General features: G+C 38.6%; 1 protein-coding gene across 1 annotated transcript; it reads right to left on the bottom strand.

Annotated features, from left to right (window-relative positions):
• Nucleotides 1-3,184: 3,184 nt before the first annotated feature.
• apobb.1 (apolipoprotein Bb, tandem duplicate 1) lies at nucleotides 3,185-22,306 on the bottom strand. Its single transcript, XM_005731181.1, has 28 exons — nucleotides 22,252-22,306; nucleotides 21,726-21,838; nucleotides 21,488-21,633; nucleotides 21,260-21,407; nucleotides 20,994-21,146; nucleotides 20,603-20,727; nucleotides 20,432-20,517; nucleotides 19,895-20,339; nucleotides 19,666-19,780; nucleotides 19,028-19,174; nucleotides 17,764-17,975; nucleotides 17,492-17,687; nucleotides 17,228-17,407; nucleotides 14,482-14,676; nucleotides 14,225-14,392; nucleotides 13,929-14,134; nucleotides 13,542-13,724; nucleotides 13,318-13,453; nucleotides 12,650-12,852; nucleotides 12,394-12,566; nucleotides 11,907-12,067; nucleotides 11,662-11,771; nucleotides 11,200-11,573; nucleotides 8,670-10,964; nucleotides 5,268-8,093; nucleotides 5,066-5,177; nucleotides 4,711-4,933; nucleotides 3,185-4,171 (listed from the first exon to the last, which is right to left on the bottom strand). The coding sequence occupies exons 1-28, from the start codon at nucleotides 22,304-22,306 to the stop codon at nucleotides 3,185-3,187; spliced, it is 10,473 nt and encodes a 3,490-aa protein (XP_005731238.1).
• Nucleotides 22,307-22,966: the final 660 nt, after the last annotated feature.

The following is a 22,966-nucleotide window of genomic DNA, read 5'->3' as shown; positions in this document are numbered from 1 at the left end:
TTTCTTAAGTTGCAGTCCGTTTGGCCTCCCTGGGCCACTGTATGTCCATCTTTAAAGCAGGGATTTAAAGGTTCCAAAATGTGATGTTCGAATAGGGTCTACAGTCCTGTTTGTGGTGCAGAAGGCACATTTAATAAGAATCTGTGGGGTGAACAGAAGATCAAAGTTCATGTCAGAATACCATCAAATCTGGAGTAGCTTAGATATTTGCCAAAGAAGAAGGGGCTCGGACTGCTCTGGAGACGTGTGCGAGATTTGTTAAAAACTAGAACAATTGACTGCAGATTGTTATCCAGCAAAAAGAATGGGGGGAGGGGTGGATAATTCTGTCCTCATCTGTAGCTGAATCTAAACTTTGAGTAATGGAATATTGCAGTATATATAATCGGTAACCACAGGGGTGGGCAACTCCAGGCCTCGAGGGCCGGTGTCCTGCAGGTTTTAGATGTGTCCTTGATCCATCACAGCTGATTCAAATGGTTAAATTACCTCCTCAATGTGTCCTGAAGTTCTCCAGAGGCTTGGTAATGAACTAATCATGTGATACAGGTGTGTTGACCCAGGGTGAGATCTAAAACCTGCAGAACACCGGCCCTTGAGGTCTGGAGGTGCCCACCCCTGCGGTAGGACAAAATCTATCGCATACTACGGAATATAGAAAAAAGATATAAAATATTCCCATGTGCAAGCATTTCTGCATTATTAGCATGAAAACCAAAAAGCTGAAATATTAAGATAATTATAGGGCCATGTGTTATATATGCTTCATATAGGATTTTGAAAACTGATACCAAACACAGATATTTAGCAATTTAAAAATTGGTATATTGACTGATATACTGACACTCTCCTGGACCTGCTTGGATCAGCTGGTAATTGTCTTTGAGGTGTTTTAAACATCTGCTGCCAACTGGGAAGTTGTGGCTCTTTGGTGGACATAGTCTGCAACATTGAAACTTATAACATAGTTGAAAGGTGCATAAATAATAAGGGTGCATCTAGAAACCTGTTAGCAACTACAAGTTTCTAGGTTTCCTGTATTGCCTCAATGGTTGCAGGGCATTGCGAGGTGAAATAGGTTGCCATTAGAGTTATCAACATGTCTCAATGTGCAACTTTACATCCAGAGATTTCTCTGTTTGCACTTTACATTCAATTTTCACATTTTCACTACTGCTTAGCAAACAGTTAGCCGGTATTTTCAGACAAGAAATCACATATAGTGGCTGCATTGAACACTCCCTGAAGTTGGCTCTGCTGCATGTTTCTTCCTGTTAAAAGGGAGCTTTTATTTCTGACTATCGCCAAGAAGTTTAAATCAAATTCTGAATTTAACAGGTAGCCAGTGACAAGAAGCTGATATGGGATAAATATGGTCTCTCCGTCTAGTCCCTTTCTAGTCTCTTTTTACTCTCACTACAGTATTCTTGATCAATTGAGGGCTTTTAAAAAAACATTTAGAAAAACCCGGATTAGAGGTGTTGAGCCCAGAAGTAATAAATGCATGAAATAATGAAGTTTAACAAATCCAGAAACAGACCACCTCTCAGTGATAATCAACTTTCCACTGTGTTTTTTTACATTTCCAAATCTGAGAATACTCAAAGCGCACGATGAAGAGGAGTGGCAGAAATTCTTCACTAGAGGCTATCAGGTAATTAAAGACCTAGAAATAGTTTGAATTCATTTGAAAACCTTATTCTTTGTATTCTCCACCATGATTGGAAAAGTAAAAAAACAACTGTTTTAGTTGTTGCATCCTCAGAGTTTAAAGTCTAATCACATAAAGACCTGGATTACGTCTCACCTCCTGCTTCTAATTTAAGATAAAACTGAGGTTATTCGCCAAACAAATCTCAGGAACATTGTATCTTACTCCAGATGTTATAACCCTGGCCGGTTTCTGCTGAAGGGTTCTTGTGTTAAAAGGGAGTATTCATCCACACTTTCGCCACTGTACTTGCTCAAAGGGGGTTATGTAATTATTTGGGGTTTCTTTCTAATATTGTAGGGCAGGGGTCCCCAATCCCAGTCCACGAGGGCCGGTGTCCCTGCAGGTTTTAGATCTCACCCTGGGTCAACACACCTGAATCACATGATTAGTTCATTACCAGGCCTCTGGAGAACTTCAAGACATGTTGAGACGGTAATTTATCCATTTAAATCAGCTGCGATGGATCAAGGACACATCTAAAACCTGCAGGGACACCGGCCCTCGTGGACTGGGATTGGGGACCCCTGTTGTGGGGTCCTTACTTTACACTAAAAAGTGCATTGAGGTGACTGTGGTTGTGAACTAGTGCTATATAAATAAAATTTCCACTGGATTATTCAAGTCCAGAACATTGAGAACATGGAGAAAGAAAAACTTTCTGGAAAAACTGAAGATGAAGTAGTTAAACTACAAGTAAAATAGCAATAGATAAAATTAAAGTCTTTGAAATTTTGCTATAGCTTGCACATTTTGTTCCTAGTTGTTATTGGAAATGCTAATTAAACACTGATAAAACGTTCTTATTATTACCTTTCATTTCACATTCTCATTGCTTAACTGTCAATCTACTCTTACGAGTAACAGTTTATGAAGGGATAAAATTAATATTGAGCAGAACTGAGTTAATCTTTTTCCTGCAGCCCTCTACAACAGTCCCAGTTTCCAATGTGCCCATTTTTTAAATGAACTAACACCTCAGCTTTAGAAATTCATGTAAAGCTTTGTCCTGATCTCCATATCTGAAGCTAATGTTGCATCTGAAGAAATTAAAAGATATGAATATTTATTCAAACTACAGTGACATTATCGGACAGTTCTGATGATCACTCTTGTAAGATACAGTTTAACATAGACAATTATTTTTGTGTAGTTTGACAGTTTTCCTAATTAATTAAGTTTGGATGTAAATAAAAAAAAAATCACAAAGCAATAAATCCGACATTTACAGACTGCATTAATGGATTTTATTAATGCTTCTCAGTCTATGCTGGAAGGTGAGTTTGAACAACATTTTACATGTTCTACATGTGTTTCTACAAAATAATCCATCTTCATTAATGGTGTAGCCGGTGTATCTGCTGAACTTATTGTTATAAATATTGAAAAGCTATTTATCCGTATTCTTTCCAAGAATGTGCTCTGAATGGATGGTAGTGTTTCCTATGTACTTAGGCTTCACTCTTTGATGCTTTACTGTTGAAAGTGAAATGGAAGGTCAATCTCAAGCTTTCCATCTCTGACTGTCACGTGGGCTTGAACTTCCTCAGAAGCTTGCTGCAGAACCCCCTGAACCATATTATTGAACTCATGTACTACATACATGAACACATTTATAATGTACTCGCACACCATGTTGAACTCCATAGCAGAGATCTGGTCAACTATGTTCTTTAGGACCGTGACAAAGTTACGATAGAGATGATTGATATTGCCAAACATTTCATCTAAATAATCTGACTTGAGAGAGTCTACAAATTCCTGCAATTTCTCAACAATAGCCTCTAGGGTCTCACCTATTTTCACTAGCATTGTGTCAAGACTCTCCATGTTTTTTACAAAATTCACCATTTCCTCAAAGATTTTCTTGGAAACTTTTTTGACTTGATCTATGATCTGCCCTCCAGTGACTGCATCACCAACCGGCATCTGCATTTTCACATTGCTCAACCTTTCAACAAAAAAGTTATAGGTGGCCTCCATTTTTTCATAGATAATCTGAATGGTTACTTCTAGCATAGCAGCAATGCTGCTAGTTAGCTTCTTTAAGACCTCAGGGAGAGTGGTCATCTCATCTGACCCAGGCACTTTGAACCTGGTCTCCCTTAAAACCTTAATGACAGCATTTAGGAAGACCTGGACAGTTTTCTGGTATTGTACAATTATGTTCCTGAAGATAATTGACAGCTGGCTCATTTGAACATCATAATTGGTTGCAGCATTATAGACTTCATTGATGTTGTTAATGACAGAGTCCTTTAACATCTCCATGTACCCTGTGAATTGATACTTGTCAGTAAAGTCTTTGAATGTTGAAATTATGGAAGGAAGTCTCATCTTGATCTGAGAGAGTATTGCTGTGGGTGTCTCCATGTTGTAAACAATCTGTAGATTCATCTTGTCGTTATCCTTGGGAGTAGATCTGATGACCAAGATGTCAACATCAACCTCTGGGGCAGACTAGAAAAAAGAAAAAAGAAAACAAAAGAAAAGAAAGTAACATTTAGTAACCAAAATCTTAATTTATCGTTGTACTGACATTCTTCTTTTTCTTCTCCTTCTTCAGCTGCTCCTTTTAGGGTTCGCCACAGTGGCTCATCTGCCTTCATACCATACTATCCTTGGGATCCTCTTCTGTGTCACCAGCCCTCTCCATGTCTTCCTTTACTACATTTATAAACCTCTTCTGAGGGCCTAGTCTCTGGCAACTGCATCTTTAACAACCTTTGTTCAATATATCGACTATCCCTCCTCTGTACCATCTCAATCCTGTCTCTAACTTTGTATGTAAACCACACAACCTGCGTTGCCCCTAAAAATCTTGACATCTATGGTCTATCTATTACCCATCTACACCTTGTTTTTCTTAACCCTTCCACTTGTCTCCTTCTCATTCACACACATGTGATCTGCGCACATCTCTCTGCCTAGCCATTTGATCCAGTGCCTTTCTTCCTTAGTGTCCATTGTATTAAAATGATCTTGCTAACAATACTTACAGGGTAACGGCCATAGACTTTTGCACTCATCTGGGATGGGACCGCACGACTGAACTGAAGGCCCAGAAGGCCAGTGGCTGGAGAAGATACTGAGGCACTGATACCATTGCTGTGTGTAGCATATTGAAGGTTCACATCAGTGAAAGTATGACTGGTGAAGTTCACGTTCAGTGCATGTTGTTGAACACTGGAACAAAAGAAAATATTGAAATCACAATTGCTCCTCATCTGTTGTTACATGCAAAAGATATAAAAATATGCAATTTACATATGAAAATATACAGTAAAGCATGAATTATAGCTTTGTGCATTTTCCTAAAATAACACATTTTAAAACAAACATATTGATTATTACCTCATAGCTTGCATAATGGCATGGTTGGCATTCACAGTCAGGTCAGCATGTGTCAGTGTGATTTGGCTAATCATGTTGAAAGCTTCATTCTCAAAGTTTACAGTAGAAGAAGCTATATAAAGAAATTGCATCAAATTTAGTGCTCAACAGTGCTTAAAAAAAGATAAAGACAGAAGCTTTTAGGGAATTTTAATCAACTCACCATCCATGTTGTATTCCAAGATCACAAAAGCAGAGGTTGCAGAGGACTTGGCAACTGCTCTGATGACAGGAGCACGGCTTTCTACTTCAGCTGCCATGCTTGTAGTGTACAGTGGGCTGACAAGCGTAGAATTAGTAAAGATGTGCTGCTTGGTAGCTGTTACTTCAACAACAGTCTTCTCAGAGAGAGCAAAGTCACCCATGTTGGTTGGCTGAGACACGTCAATGTTAATATCAACAGTCAAGGAGGCTGGTGCAAAATCCATTTTGGCTTGGGCAATATGAATCCCTTTGGTATTGAAGTTGAACAGGTTTGCCTCATTGTTGCCAGTATACGTCAGCACTGCATACAAATGGCTCATGGAGGCTTCAATGGAAAGATTCTCATTTACATCCATATCAATGACTTTGGTTGTACCATGGTTAAACTTGGTATCACTAATAACTTTAGAAGTTGAGCGCAGGGCGTCTTTATTCAGGAACACATTAGCTTCGTTATCTAGCATTCCATAGAGAAAGTAGTCTTCATAGACTGTGCCATCCATGTTTGCTCTAGTAGAGGACTCCATGGAAATATAATCAGAGGTTCCTTCAAGCTTCAGACTGTGGTCTGCCTCAGCCTTTCCAACAGTTTTGATCACAGGAATATTCAAATTACCACTTATCCTCAAGGTGGAAATAGCATTTGCTTTGGTTTTTGTGTCTGCATCCAGTTTTTGGTTTGCTTGCATGTCTAGTATTGGCAGGGCAATATTTGCAACTGTTGCCACAGAGACTTCAGTATCATAAGTATCAGCGCTCAGAGTGATGGTGCTGTCATGAGTTCCTGCAATACGAGTGTTTTCTAGGGACAGGGAGTTAGCCATCTTGAATCCCCTCTTGGTGGTAAGACTAGTAGTGCCAGCAAGTTTGACTTGAAGGTCCTCAAACATAGAGGTTGTGGTAGCTTCAAGATGGAACACAAGATCATCTTCTGTATGCATTCTGGCATTAGCAATCAGATTAATAATGGCAGACTTGACAGAGAGTTCTGTTATTAGATTGCCCACATAGGGAATTTGGATCAAGCCCATCATATCAGCAAGCGGGGCTGCCTTGCTTTTCTGGTAAACAATCTTAGTATTCACATCCAGAGACTGGTCAGTGGTAGTCAAAATGTTGTCCAATCCAGCCTGATCATACAAGTTCAGATCATTGATGGCAGGAGTATGAAAGTCAACAAAAGGCAGATCAATCTCAGGAATACTGATGGGGTATTTCAGAAAGTCAAGACTGGCCTCACTTTCCATGGCAGCGAAGATTCCAACTTCATTTACATTATTTTCAAGAGTGAAGTTGTACAAGATTTTGTACTGGTTAAAACGAGTCAGAATGACTGTATTCATCTTTTGACTGTCAGGACTGATGTGGGCCAAGTAATCATTCTGTAGTTCTATTTTAGCAGTCGAAAATTCAAAACTGTTGACCTTAACATTTCCTTTGTTTTGAAAGTCAAAGAAAAACTCACCAGGGTGAGCTATAACGCTTATTGCATTGGAAAGTCTACCAGTGACTGCACCATAGAGTTCTGTGTCTTTGTTTGCTTTCAACTCAACCTTCATGTCATGAAGGTTTGCATATCCAGATGCAACAAGAAGACTGTTCTTAATAATTGGTGCTTCTGCTTCATTGCGAACATTAAACTTGAAGTAGGAAAATGTGCTAACTTCAGCACTAATATGTTGTTTCATCTTTAACATGGAACAGTCTGTGTCACCACTGAAAGATATGGTGACAATGCTGGGAGAAAATGACAACTCTAACTTGCTGTTGTGGCTGTCATCACCATTAAACGTTCCTGTATTGTCAGCTGTTAGAGTAAGTGTGTAGCCATCTTGGCGAACAAGTGATTTCTGTTTTAGAGCTACCTCATTACTGAGAATGACATTCTTGTCATATTGAATGTCCACTAAATGTGTGTATGTTGTATCAAGAGAAGCAGTCATTCCCCCTTCCCTAGCAATAAAGGCTGTGTTTACAAAGGTAGAAGTGTAAGGTCTAGTAGTGACCTTAATTCCAGTCTTTGCTTGGGCCTGAGCTGATAGGCCATAGAGAGTCACAGATGCCTGATGTTCAACTCCAAGAAAATTGTGCCTGAACTTTACTGTCTCTCCAAAGACAACGCGTCTCATTTTTGGGATTGCAATGCGAGCAGTGGAATCTAGTTTGTAATTGAGAATTTCAAAATTTGGAGCGTTTCCAATGGAAGTGAAAAATCCCTTGAATTGAGGCGTCATTGCATTCTCAGTTGCGTTCTTAAACTCAGCAGATGTCTCCATTGTGTAGATGGGAGTCTGGAGTTTGAGTTCACCAAAGAGTTTACCAAAAGATGGGACTACAATTTCAGTTGGAATGGTTGGAAAGCTTATTTCAGGGACTTGAAGAAACTTGGCAAGTTTTTCTGTAGGGACTTCTGGAATTTTGGGGAATGAGATCTGAGAAAGAGTGATCTCTGGGAGGGTTACCTCAGGGATGGAAGGAAAGTAGTTCATCGTCAAATCTCCAAAGAAAGCATCCATGTCAAACATGCTAATCTTAAAATTTACAATTAAATCAATAAGTTCAATAATTCTCTGCTTGATGTCATCAGTGGAGATTGTGGTGGCTTTAACAATGTGTAACCCAAAGATAGTGAACTCGGGGATGTCAAGCTGAGTTGGGATATCAAGGCTTGTAATTTTGTCTTTGACAATTTGGGCAACTCTCCTAAGAGTATTAAACACAACTTCATCGAAGATATCCATTAGAGTTTTAAAAACTTCAGCTACTTTGATTTCTCTTAAGTGTTCTGAAAGATCTCGAACAGACAATAACACCGTATTGACAAAATCTCTTATTGCCCCAAGAAGAATTTCATGTTTTCTAATAATCTCATTCATGATCTGTGCAGACAGATTAACAAACTCCTGGAAGTTTTTATAATCAAACGATTGAAGCTCTTCCACAATCATTTCAATAAACATGTTAATTTCCTGAATTATTTCTTTTACTTCATTTCTTTTCCAGTAGTGGATAGTAAACTCATGGCAATCCATTAAAAAACGATAAAAGTTTGTTATGACAGTAGCGAGATTAGAGATGGTTTCGTCAATCTTGATGTTTTTCACGACCTCCACAGCTTTATCTAAGATTGCTTGAAAATTTTTGTCAGCTTCAAGCTTTGCAATCAGTTCACTTAATTTGGAAGTTATTGTGTTAAGCTTATTTACAATATCAAAGTCCTGAATAATTTTCTGAATAAAATCTGTTATGTGGCTGACAATTTCTGTGGGAATGTAGCTCGTTAATAACTCGATATGAGCTTTTAAGGATGACGTGAAGCTCTTTAGCTCAGCAACAAAAATCTCCAATGTTTCTTTTATACCTCTGAGGATTGACTGTAGTTTGGCTTTGATTTCATCCTTGCCAGCAATATCATGTAGGAATGCAAAGCTGCTGCCCTTTAGTCTTTCCAAGTCAAACACTTGAATGATTTCTCCTATGGTTTCAGTTGCATATGCAATAATGGGCTCAATATCATATTCCTCATTAAGGTTATTCAGCCATTCCTGGATTGCTTGAATGGTGGTTTCAGGGAAATTGCCACTAAAAATAGTTTCATTCACCACATCAACAAAGTTCTGGATGTAAACAGAGAGATTAGCTAGTAGTTTCTTAATAGTAACATTTAGGTTCCTCAAAAATGTTTCCACATCATTCATGGAGATAGTATATTTCTGAATTAAATGACTGAAAAGCTCTTTCAGTTGAATTATCTTGCCTTCTATATTCAATTCAGTAAGTAGGTCACTTATATGTTGCGGGAGAGCCTCAACTTTAGCCCTTATATTATCATTGTTGATGTAGTGCTGCAGTTCATCTACAACATTCAAAAGAAATCCCTTGATGTGTTCCAGGAGGGCAAACAGATTTGGAATCTGAATTATGTGACTATCTGTGTTCTTGTCATATTTGAGTAAGCCAGAGACAGTGAACTCCTGGTTGTCTGTGGAAGCTGTGTTAATAATGTTTGTAAGGATTGTACTAGAAACCTCAATTCCAGTTGTCTCAGCAGTGTTATAAACATCTATGTTCTGATCAAAGGTGTGCTCATTCATTTTAGACTTAAATTTAAAACTAGTCCTTTGCTCTTGGAGTGACAAAGTAGTAATCATCTTGTTGTCAAATGTGGTCTCAAGGGAAAACCCATTATTCAGTTGATGGGTTACGGATGCCCTGCCTTCATTTGAGCTGGCAAGAGCCATGGGCTGAGCTCTAAAGAGAAACTTATTGTAGATCTGGGCACTCTCTCTTCCATAAATGGCCATATCTCCTTCAGCATTCAATATGGCATCCAAGTTGAAATCAAAAGGAGCAATATTGCAACGCACAGTGTGGCTTAAGCGCACCGGTTGTGAGTGAAAGCGGACATCATTGGTAATCATGGCAACAAGGCCGACAACTTCAACTTCAGTGTTGTGGTTCATGTGAGTTCCAAGGAATTTTCCAGTCGTGCTGCACTTTGCATTAGCACTCATGTCACCATAACTGATCTGATAGGTGTGCTTGAGCTCTTCTTCACCATTGTTGGCTTTCAAAACTCCACTCAGATCCATCTTGCCAAGCCCTACCTGCAGCTGTGCCTGATTAATAAAGTTAGCACTCAGGAGATTTAGATTGTTGTTAACATTTGAAGAAACACTGTGGGGGTTCAGGTCGAAGGTGATATCATGAGTGTAAGAGGCATAATCCCTTGCAGAGGCTTCAGCCTTTGAGTTGAAGTTAAGGCCGGAGAGAGTTAAGGTAAAATTGTTGGTGTTGTCAACCTTGATTTCATACATCGCAGCCCTGTTGGTAATGGCTAGAGTAGCTCTTGTAGCATCAACCTCGGCATCAAAGGTGTTTTCCATGGACAGCGGGCTATGGAGAGTAGTTGTTCCTTTTGTGGTGAAACCATCTTTATTCATTCTCAGAATGACCTTATGAGTAGCCTCATTTTCAAGAAGCTTCACATTGGCATCACTATTTATAGCCAGACCATTGACATCAAGAGAGGCGGTCAGCAAAGAGTAAACATGATTTTCAGAGTAGTCTGTGTTTGTTTCCATCCTCAAGATGACTTCACCAGCACCAGCAGAGGCTTCTATGTGATTTTGCATCTTCATGCCAAGAGCAAGGGCATTTGCAGCACATATCAGTTTCACTCTGCTATCTCTGATAGAAAGCTCAGCATTGTGAGTGATGACATCAAAAGCACTGGTTTTAGACGCAACTGAGACTTCCCCATTGATATAGGTTCCTGTAATTACATTCAGGGCCTTAACAAGTGTGGAATCTACCTGAAAATTAGAATCAAACTTTACTTCTGGCCTGAATGGGAAGATGGTTAAGGACTGGATTGAGAGAGTCTTGCCATAAATGGGTCCAGCTTCAAATGCCACCTGAAATTTGTTGTCAGCAGACATTTCCTCATGGTTTATTCCAGCCATACCAGTGTGCTCTGTGACAACACTGAAACCAAGTGGACTTCTGGCTTCTATCTTGGTGTTTGTTTTCAAATTAATTGCATCAGAGATGATTGCATCTTCAACAATGCTAATCCTGGCTTCAACGAATTTGTGGGCCAAAGAACTTTCAAATTGGGCTTTGATGGAATCGGTAGTGGCGACTTTTCCAGAGCCTAGATTAAAAAAACACACACAAGGACAAAAAACAAAAAAAATGCTTAATTGCTGACTAATAACTTCAGAATCCCTATGGTGACTGCTTTACCAGAAAAGATCCATTTGCTTGTATACAATATCCATATATACATCAAGAATCTCTTGAAAACTATTCCAACACAAAAAACAGCACTTCATTTGAACTACACATTAGCAACTTTAAATTTATCAGTGATCTTCAGTGTGAAGTACCTTCAAGCTTTATTGAAAGAATGTCAATTGGGGAGGTTCCTTTGATGACAAACTTGGCTGAGTAGCTTTGTGATTCATCTTGGTCTACGCCGAAAGCCACAGAGGCCTCTGTGTCATATAAGTTGCTTTTCATCACTGTTGAAACCTCAGCTCTACCAAACAAGGGAATAGATAGCGTGATGCTCTCAGGAACAACAAACTCTGGGATGGAAATCTCCATAGAGGGGATTTCCAGTCCATACTGCTGTAGAGACAGGCCTGGTGTGGTCAAAGCTGGTGGGAAGTTAAGCTCTTCTGTTGACTTTCCTCCAAGTGGCACAGGGATAGCAATTGTGAAGCGATTATTGTTTAGGTAATAGATGGCCGTTGCCTCACTATTAAAAAGATAAAAGTAAATATCTGGTTGTTTAGGGAGAAAAATTAGACAGTTTTAATATTTACCATGAGGTTTAACACACTTACGTATTCAGGAATAGTGTCTCTGGTAGGGAAATCTCTGGCATTTCAGGCAATCTGAAGTTCTGAATGTAAGGGAAATCAGCACCATACTTTTCCATGTAATTGTTTGCTGCCTAAAAACAGATAACCATTATTATATGCACTGTTACAAAATTTCCTCTGGGATTAATAAAGTACTCTGATTCTGTTTTTGAGTTCATGTTTTTTTTAAGAAAAACATTTGTATAATTGAGCAAATATGTATGTACCTCCACAAACTTCTTGAAGATATGACGAACTTTCATGTCAGTTTGTGCCACTTGCATGTCAAGAAGATCATTGCCATAATTTTTAATCAAGTCGCCCTTAGGCAACATGGTGGTCTTGGCGTTCACATCCGACTTGACCTCAACCTCAATTTTTGTGGCATCTAAAATGATAAAGAAGAGAGCACTGAATAAAATCCAGAACAACTTTATGAGAAAAATCAAATTCAGATTGTTTATTTTAAAGATCATATCATAACCTGCATATAGCTATTAGAAATGGGTCACTCTGTCTTGATCATAGTTGCCTTTAAATGGTCAGTAAAACCATTTTTTAGGCTGCAATTATTAACTATGATGAAGTGACAGATATTTCTACAGATAGGAGGATGTCATTTTTCATACCTTGATACAAAAAAGCAACAATATGCAACTGTTAAATAACTTGTGATGGGACATTTAGAACACTGTAACTGAAAAAGCAATTTACCATATTTGATATTGATTTTCTGTTGAGAGTTGGCATCCATGACCTTGATTTCACTCTCAAGCTCCAGTTCCACTTCTTCATCACGTTTCATTGTAGCTGTGACAGTAGCATCAGCACTGATTGATGGGACCACAAGTTGGACTTGGAGCATACCTTCCTTCATAGCCTTCAGACTGAAAGAACATATACATCTTGCTGTTAATGATAGCAGTGAAATTAAAAAATATTTGTCAGCGATCTGTAGTTGCTTTCTTACTTGGCACGACCAACCAGGGAGAGCTGAAGAACATTTTTGTTTAAAAAATTGAGAAAGATGGCGTGAGTTCCTCTGCCCTTTGTGTTTCCATCCACAACACCCAGCCTAACTCCAGCCTCCACATCGTAGTCAGGGATCTGGATGTCGGCACTGATGACATGCCTCCTTCTGTTATATTTCATGACTGCTGTGGCTTCTGTAGGCTCTGCACCTGTTGTTGACCAATTGAATGACTAAAGTTACAGTTACATCCATAATTTGTTGGACAACAGAATGATGGAAAGAGAAAAGTATGGGAAGGAAAGAAAAAGCTCATAATCCAAAGCATGCCACATAATATGTAAAACCTATTGGGGGCAATGTTATGGGACAGGTTTGCAGGGTTGCCACTGATTGTACAGGTCTTCACAGAGCAAGTGGATGATTACAGTTACGGTAGTTTGTCCAATCAACTTTGAGCTGTTGAAAATGGAGGATTATGTATGACAACCTCTGCAATTTCTAAGCAGTTAATGCAAAACTTATTAAAACCCTTTCAATTAAAGCATTCAAATTTAAAATCCACTGTGGTGGTGTAAGAAGATAAATTTATAAAAATGTTGTCTTTGTCCAAAAAATTATGATTTAACTGTAAACAAATCAAAAGAAAAAAAAATCAAATATTGTACATTACCGTCAGCTTTTAGAATAAACTTCAAGGAATCAACTTTCTGCCGGCCATTGTCTCCCTCGCTGAGGAGTTCATAGGCAATAGTGGCTGTGTACTCGGAAACTTCACCAGTTGGGTGCAGCTCCACAACATATCTGTTAGGTTAAATGGACAGTATTTATTTATGAAATAATTACATTTAAGACACAGTTATTTTCTGTTGGTTAAGAATATTTTACAAACTTGCTGTCTCCAGTGAGGGGGAAGTAGGGCACTGTCTCCTGAGAGGAAGCGTCAATGTATTGCAGAGCAGTGCAGTATTTCATTCCCACAAAGGCAGGACTACACTCACTAACATCAACCTTGTCCCTCACCATAGGAGGGATGGTCTTCACCTCTGATCCCGTCACAGCCACAAGGTTGTTTCTAAGTAGGAATTGTAGCAAAGGAAAAATATAATTCTGTCCTAAATGAATTTAATCAAAGATACATATAAACAAAGCTTTGTTTATTTTACTTTGACAAACATTGGCCAGTTTATAATTCAAGATAAGATTTAATCAGCTGTTTTCTCTGCATTCATATTGGAGAAAAGTGACATAATATATAAAAGGTCTAGCTCTCGCTTACGTAATTTTGATGAGCTTTGTTGGACTTGTTGGAGCAGGGATGGTCAGCTTAATATTATCACGACCAAAGGTGATCTTGGCATTCAGGCCACTCTCATGGAAAATGTTGGTGTGCATTTCTAATCCAGAGTTGACATATTCAGGGATGTGAGAGCCAATCTGAGTTGCAAACTCAATACCAGCAGAGGGCATGAAGGTCACTTCACTCTGTGTGGAAACAGGAGAAAGGTTAACACCTGTGATGATGTGGTGAAAAAAAATGACAGGTGGCATTTAAATATATTTATGGAGGATTACCATGTCACGAGCAATCCTCAGTCCACCCTTGATACCGGGTGTAAAAGTACCAGAGAGTGCAATCCTCAGAGGCACACCGGTGACAGTAGGCAGGAAGAACTCATTGTCCATGAAGATGTAGTGGGCAAAGATTGTGTTGTCAGAGTTCACCATTAGTGCTCTAATTAACTGTGGAAAATAAAAACACACGTATAATAGAATCTTTAAATCATTAGCAATTGATTGCTCACTGTGAATGTCCTTTAACTTTATCTTACATCAGTTGGGAACATCTTTAACATGTTGTTGATCATCGTAGCAGCAGAGTAGGCTATCTCCTCCATTTCATTGGTCTTCAGATATCCCAGCTCATTTCCCAAAAGTCTCAGATAAACCATTGCCTCTGGAGACTGCATGGTCTTCAGCTCTCTCACCAGTTTGTTGAGATTTTGTCCGATCTCCTTCATCAGGTTCTAGGAGGCCAAAATATAGGCAAACAATTAAAAAAGTTACCCACTGAAAGAGTTCATAATTAATTTAAAGTCTGACTAACGTAAAACAGATTGCTCTTCAATTCAATTCAATTCAATTCAATTCAGTTCAATTTTTATATAATGCCTAATCACAGCAGCAGTGGTCTCAAGGTGTATTGTAAGGTATTATAAGGTAGAGACCCTAATATAGAGAAACTCCAGTAATCGAACAACCCCGTTTGAGCATGCACTTGGCTAAAGTGGGAAGGAAATCTTCCCTTGTAACCGGAAGAAACCAGGCCCAGGAAAGAAGAAATAAGTGTATAAACTAGTGTTTCAGCATCACTCTGGGGCAGGATTTTCCTATTTTTTTTAATGATCTTGCACTAATGTAAGAAAGAAGTCCTACATATTTATTTAATATACAGACTGAAGGACATATCCTTGTTAGAAATTACCATAAGAGTCCTCAGTGTCACTGGAGGTCAATGCCATTCATGCAGTTATCTTATTAGAGACCATTTTTCTAAGGTTTTTAAGTTTTATATCAGTTTAGAAGTAGGGAATGGATAGAAAGAGCTGGGTATCATCTGCATAGTAATGAAAATGTATGCTACACCTAAGAGGAGCAATGTAATGTAAACAGAATTGGTCCTAGCATGGAACCCTGTAGAATTCCGTAATTTACCTCAGCGTGTGAGAAGACTCCCCATTTACATAAACAAATTGGAATCTAATAGATATGATTCAAACCACTGTGGCACAGTACCTTTAATTCCTACAGAATGCTCTAATCTTTTTAATACAACACTGTGCTCAACAGTATCAAGGGGTATAGGGATGGGGTGGAGAGAACAGAAGGAGAGAAGATGCAGATATGTGTGTAGACCAGAGATGGGCGTTAACGTGTTAACGTGTTACTGTAATCCGATTACTTTTTTCAAGTAACGAGTAAAGTGAGGGATTACTATTGCAAAAACGGTAATTAGATTACCATTACTTTCCCGTAAGTACACTGCGTTACTGCGTTACAGCGTTACTAAAACCGTGATTTTTTTTTTTTTTTGCGAGAATATCTCATTACAGTGATGTAAGTGTGTGCAGATCAACAATGGATAATATATCGAGTGTGGGAGAGAGTATGAGCGTGCAGCGTTTAAAGCGTGGAAGTACTGACCTTATTTTGAGTTTGATTCCATAAAAAGTGACAAAAACATTAGTGTCCGTTGTGCGTGGGAAGAAAACTTCTTTTTACTGCGAAAAAAACCCCTAAACTTCCAAGCAAGCACCGAGTGTGCTACGACGTAATGGGAAATTCACAGAGAAACTCGCGGATTCTTCAACTGCCTGCAGCAGCACACCTGCACCAGGGTAAACCTCCGCCTACTCCACTCCTGCTTTACAGGTGAAAATAGAGTCTTTGATTTTATTTATTTTCTGCTGTGTTTTACTTGCATCTATTTGAAAGAGTGAGTGTAAACACAAAAAAATATTTTATTTTATTTTATGTGCTGGAATGTGCAGAAAATAGGTTTAAATGTTAAACAAATTTCTTCCAGTCAGAGAATGTTGCATATAATTAAAGTTTTTAAAAAATTAAAACTAATAAAACAAGTTTTAAAAAGAGACTTTTCCATTTGATTACATTTTATATGATGGATTATGCAGAAAAAGTAGAATTGGGCTTTATCACCTATTCAGGTTGTAAATTGTGTTTTTAAAAAGTAACTAAGTAATTAATTACTTTTGAAAATAAGTAACCAGTAAAGTAACGGGATTACTTTTGGGGGGAAGTAATCAGTAATTTGTTACTGATTACTTTTTTCAAGTAACTTGACCAAGACTGGTGTACACTGCAATTCTACTTCCTGGTCTAAATTCTGCATAGTCATGTTTTTGGGGATTTAATACATTTAGCCAGATTTCTAGAAATCAGAGTTGCTTTGTCTGAAGCGGGATGGATGCTATCCCTTCTAACAAGACCAGGTATTCACCAGAAAGTTTCCTAATTGTCTATAAAACGCACATTGTTTTATGGACACCACTCAGATAGAGGGCAATTTAAGGACAACATGTAGCTAAACATGTCACTCCTAATCTGATTGGGGAGGGAAACAGAGAAAGCTAGAGTCCAACATGTGTTAGCAACGTTACACACCAGATGTCAAATTTATGGAACTGGGAGTCAATAAATTATAATTTTACTGAGTCTACGTTTGTCTTTAGAGAGCAGTTTCAGGGTTCCTTCAATGTCGCCTGCTCTGGCCCCAGGAAGATAACTGACTATTGCTGCAGGTGTCTCTAACATCACACTTCTCAAAACAGATTCACCAATATCCACAGTTTGTTCCTCAACGTGTGTGTAGGTTTCTGTTTAGGATCAAGTTTCCTCCTCGTGGTCCCCTAGCCAGCCTGTTTTCTATGGCTGCTCGGGACAGTCGGCTGGGGGAGGGCGAATGGTGGCTAAGCTACCCTCACCTGCACTGACTGCTGGGGCCAGGCTAGCTACAGGGTTTTCTAGGTTGTGGTGAAAGGTGTCCAACTGAAATACCTGTCTATTTATCCGGTCTGCCTTGAAAGCAGGGATCACGTTCTGCATGACCTCGCGGATCCTTTGTGGCATGTTGTCAGACACAAAATACATAGTCTGCATGGCAGTGTCAGGGAAGAATCCATTTTCTCCAAACAAAGCTTCAACAGTTGGCTCAAATCCTGTCCCCTCCATACCGATCTTCAAAGGTGACAGATTTATTCTGTTAAACCGAACATTTCAAAACAGTGTCTCAATTTGAAGTAAATGGCCCAAAATCATTACCTCCACCATGTCAATGTCATAGCCAAATGCCTTGAGAGTCATTTCAAGCATGACCTCCTTAGGCAGGTAGCTTGTACCCTCAAAGATCATATTGCCCTCCAAAGATCCAAACTTATAGTTGCGAGAGAACTTTGTGGGGTCCATAATGGGCCCAATCTCATTACCCTGAATGGCATCCTGAAGCTTATGTCTCAGCCTGTAGAAAAAAATAGTCGAGTTATTGTCACCGAATTAGAATAACAACTTTCTAATTACCAATAATTCTCACTTACGCTTGAGTCTCTGACCCAGATGAGGACAAAATGTTGGTAATGTGGGAGATGACAAAGCTCTTGACTTGTTGGTCCTGTATATTGGGCAAGGCATTCACCACCCGGGCAAGTTCACTTAGCTGAGGATTTTTCATAAGTACCAGATATGCAGCAATACGTTTTTGCATGGGACTAGTGCTGTCCAGAAGAACCTGCATAAACTCCTCTCTGCCCTGTGCCCAAAGTACATAAAAAAAAAATTAGTGTAAAAAAAAAAAAAATTAATAAATAAATAAATAAATTATATGGGTCTGACTTGAAAGGACACCAAATTTAATGACATACTGCATTGGTAGAGTGTTGGTTAAAAGTTTACATGTACTCGTTATTGGCATGAATGTCACAGTAATTTGGGACTTGTAATGCTTTCTTTGAAATGTTCTTTTTCCAGGGTGGAATGATTGTACAACATACATCTTTCAAGTCTTTAAAAAACAAGATTTGGGGACACAAATTTGAATTTATTTCAGATTTTCTATTATCTACACAGGATCAAACATATGCATACAAGTATAAATACACCCCAATAAATATTTGATTAAATGTCCCTTAGAAAGATGCACCTCAAATATACTTTTGGTAGTTTATTGGCATTTAAAGGAATCATTAAACTCATAAAATTAACATGACATTCATGCCCATGATGTAGAAAGACAAAAGAGATGAGTAGAATTGTGAAGAAGTGCTCACAGTGTATGTATCCCAACTCATTCTGAGTAAGGATATTTTTAATTACAGAGATATTGCACAGATGAAAGCAGAAAGAGGTCTGAGATATTTGTCTAATATTCACACTGAAGGACATATCCTGGTCAAAAGGTAAATTCAGGAGAAAACATTACAAGTCATGTGTCATCTGGCTTTATCCATAAATAAAGCTGGGTGTCATCTGCATAGCAATGAAACTGTATGTAGTGTTGTCTAATAATGTTATCCAAGGGAAACATGTATGTTGTAAGTTCGCACAGAACTTTGTCGAATTTCATAAAAATTTCATTTAATACTCCTGCTATGTGATAATTTTTATAATACATTTTTGTTATCAGTGATATCAGATGCTACACTGAGTTGCAACTCTTCACTAGTGCTCTATCTGTGCTTTGTTGCACTGTAAATCTTGACTGAAATTCTTCAAATAAACAATTTCTGCAAGTGATTAGGTAACTATTTGAGAACTACTTTTTCAAGAATTTCTAAAATAAACTTTTTTTTTAAAATAGGTTACCTCCTCAGGGAGAGGGGTCAGCCTGTACACTTGAATTGCAGCTTGTTGCACGGCCAGAGAAGCTGTAGGTTTGTTCACACAGTTGATCACAGCAGTCCTGAGTGCTGGACTAGCAGGTACCACAGCTGGAGCCATGTTTCCAATAACCTAAGATAAAAAGTAAAGCAAATAATCAACACATGAAGAAGAATAAAAATTCATGCATGCTTCAACATGCTCTACAGGTGAGATCATGATATCTTGTTTTGTAATGGGCAATTTTAGCGTGTTGCTCCAAAGGATCTACCCTTTAAATGTATATCATTGATTTCTGTTTATTTTGCTATAATACATGAAATCTGTGTCTGTGTGTGTTTGCTTGCTTCTGTAGTCGCGAACTACTCCAACACAATCAGGAGTTGAGAAAACAAATAGGCAGACAGGTACAGCTGAGAACCCTAAAGGTTCAATATCAGATGTTACATTGTAATCATTGTTGCCTAGCAACCACCTAGCTAATAAAAACATTGTATCATCAAGATTCAATATGTATTGATATATTTTTGCTTCAAACAATCATAATTATCATAAAAGTAATTCTCTAACTTTATTTCTACAGTAACAGTATTTTAATTTGAAGTTATGGGCAGAATACCTACCCTGAGTGTCATAAAAGTTTTGTCTTTGTCTCCAGAGCAATCACCCAACTGGGAAGCCATGAACTCCGCAACAGAGTGAATCTCAGGAATTTGCCTTCCTTCAGACTTGTAAAACCTGTTAAAAGAAAAAACACAATATTTAGCCTCTAAAAGTATTTCACAAAGAAAGAACTAGTAAAATATTATTGATAAATCTTCCCTTGAATAAAGTCTGATTTAATTTGCGTACCTCTTTACAACATTGCTCAGAGCATACATGACAGGCTTGCTGGGTTTGTATTTGGCCATCTCGAGCATATCGTGGATCAAGAGTGCAGAAGGATTGGACACGAGTCCCAAAGCAAAGACAGTCGCATCAACCTCAAGAGCGTTGGTGTCAAAGGTCCTTAGGATCTTCATGATGGCACTGCTGCATTCAGGCGTTCCACATTGAGCCAGTACCTGGTAGGTGAGGACTCGGGATACCGCAAGAGCCTCAGGGAGTGCCGCGCTCAAGGTTTCTGTTTTCATTCCACGGACCGTTGAGACAAGCTTGTGGAACAGGGGAGCCCTCTTCTCACCCTCGTTCTCAGACAGAGTGTCCAGTTCTCTCAGGAGATTCAGAACTGCATCTTTATCCTGTACAAAACTCTTGTCCTCAACAGCCTCCATGTGGAGATCCTTGACAATGACACCTTAGCAGACAAACAAAAAGATTATCATGAGTCTGCACTACATTGTGGTTATAACAAATCAAAACAAAGCAAATTAAACAGAAAAGGCTTACCGTGAGCAAAGATTCTGTCATTGTGAGGAGAAACTTTAACCACGGTGAGCTCTTGCTTTCCGACATTGGCAACTCCATATTCTCTCCTTAAATATAGAAAACAAATGCATATCCCTGTGTGTACTTATATAGCAGAGCATTCAATAGAGTCTAGTACAAGGTTTGACTTACTTATATGAGAAGGGAATGAGGATGTGGTTCTCGGTGCAGGACCCAAAGGTCATGTGTTTTTTCTCATTGTCAAACCTGTAATTGCAGGTTTGGGAGCTTCTGATCAGCTGAGCAAGAGGGTAGTGCTTGAAAGTTATAGATGAGGATGTTAGCATTGTGGATATTTGTGTTGGCACATTTTTGTGTAATCTTTTGCAAAAGTAAAGGCATTACAATTTTTTTTTTTAAAAGATACTCAATTCGGCTTTTCTTTCCATTATAGCTCAAATTTAACCACTAGTGTGTTAAGACACATTAATACCACAGTACAACGAACAAAGGTAGAGTTTCTCTTTTGATTTGTCATAGTGTTTAAAGTTTTCAGCTCACAGCTTGTCTTTGGGTGCCTTACCATGCCGGTGATAAGAGCCAAGGGGCTGGTGTGATCTCTCATTGGGACAAATTTGTCACATCTGGACAGATCCCTGTTTAGGCTGACATCAGTTGCAATGTCTTCTCTAGCATTGACTGTGTAGTGGGTCTTGCAGTTGCCGTGAATTGTAGGCTGCAGCGAATATGGTAAAGATTAGATGAACTAAATAAAGATGTATAATATATGATTACGAAACCATTTTTAATAAATATAAAATGTGGTTTAATGTTGTTAAAGTGTTGTACCATATTCTTGTTCTTGTCTTCTTCCAGCACAGGAACAGCCAGTGCAGAGATGATACCCCTCTTAAAGTTCAGGACAGTTGTTGTTTCACCGTCCTCGGGGTACAGTTTCACATCATACAAACCCTCAATCACGACCCTCAGGGGATACCTTTAAAAAACAGTGCACAGTCTCCAAATATACCACTTTTTTTTTTCAATGGTTTAAATTATCATGGAGAAATTACATACTTTTCCATTTCAGCAGCAAAGGCATCAGAGCTGGGGCTGTTGGCAAACACAGGGTTACCCTGTGTGTCCGTGTCAACAACTTCACTCAGCCTGCAGCCAGTAGTGCGCACAATGAAACTACAAGTCTGAGGCACTTCAATTTCAACCTGTGAGAGGAGGGAAATTTCTTTTTCTGAAATACATGGATTGGAAAGGGGGAAACTGATGATTTAGCATCATCGTGAGGTGTTTCTCATACCTTGCAGGAAGCCTTGTGTCCATTCTTGAGATGTGAGGCTCCGTTGATAGCATTCAGAGATTCAGCTTCATATTGGTATTCATACTTGTGTAGGCTCTTGTACCTTTGAGCCACTAGGAGAGATGAGATTAGAGTAATGAGAAATCATTTATTAGTTATAGTTTGGAAACTACTGCTACTGTGCAAACTTGATGTCAACATCAAAATGAACTTACAGAGACAGGCTGGTTGATCCCAATCTTGTGCAACTGGAAAACAAAGATTAATCATTTGCTTTAGCACCTGTAATACAACTAAAACGCAGTGCACTACAACTTAAACCCATCTACCAAGCCTAATAATAACCTAGCAAGGATTTACACATAGGTGAATACCATCAGATGTTTTGTGTTTTCCCAATTTTTGTACTTGTTGCATGTTTTTTTAACCTTCATTCAACAATTCTGCAAAGACTACAGTACACTGATATCTATTGCAACCTTTTTAACGCTGTAAAAAATACTGAAAGAATTTAGGAACTACTCACAAGTCAAGGCAGATGTACTGAGGAGCAGCAAAAGGCAGAGCTTTGAGTCCCCCATGATTGGTTCGTTGAAGCCCCCTCCTTTTGGGTCAACGAGCACTCCGAAATGAGACTGATTTTTTTGTACTTCAGCTTGAGGCTTTTATACTCTCAGGTGGGCCCTGTTGGGAGACTGGGAGGCACAGACAATTCTTTGAATGCTCAAAGTCCACCCGACCCTCTTGTGTGTGGAGGGACAAAGGCAAAAGGGTTTAAAACACACGTAGAGCTAAAAGACGAGACATGGAAAACGGATGTATTGTGTTAAAAAAAATCTTCTTTTATTAATGTGGTTTGTCATTCACTGATTGGATATTAAAGGTTAGTCTTAAGAGATCATCTAATAGCTACTAATTAGTTTTCGCGTTGTTTTTATTTTTCACGCTGTTACATTCTTAATAGTGTGCTAATAACCCACCACCAACAATTCATATTATTTCTTACACTTTCCAGTTAGTGATTGTGAATGCGTATAAAGGCATAGATTTAATGAGCAATTCTACACTCTAAAATACTCCAGTTGATTCATAGACAGAGAGATTGCACACATTAAAAGTGAAAAAATTGAAGATTAAAAAGGTAGCATTAATTGTCTAGTGTTACTTGCTTCATTTTAGGCTGCAGTGATTGGTAAAAACTGCGGTAAAAACACTTAAGTTAGCAAAAAATCTTAGATTAT

The sequence above is a fragment of the Pundamilia nyererei genome, unplaced genomic scaffold (genome assembly GCF_000239375.1).
Source record: "Pundamilia nyererei isolate P.nyererei 1_Seehausen unplaced genomic scaffold, PunNye1.0 scaffold00041, whole genome shotgun sequence".
NCBI lineage: Eukaryota > Metazoa > Chordata > Actinopteri > Cichliformes > Cichlidae > Pundamilia > Pundamilia nyererei.
This window is presented reverse-complemented; position numbering and strand designations above follow the sequence as displayed.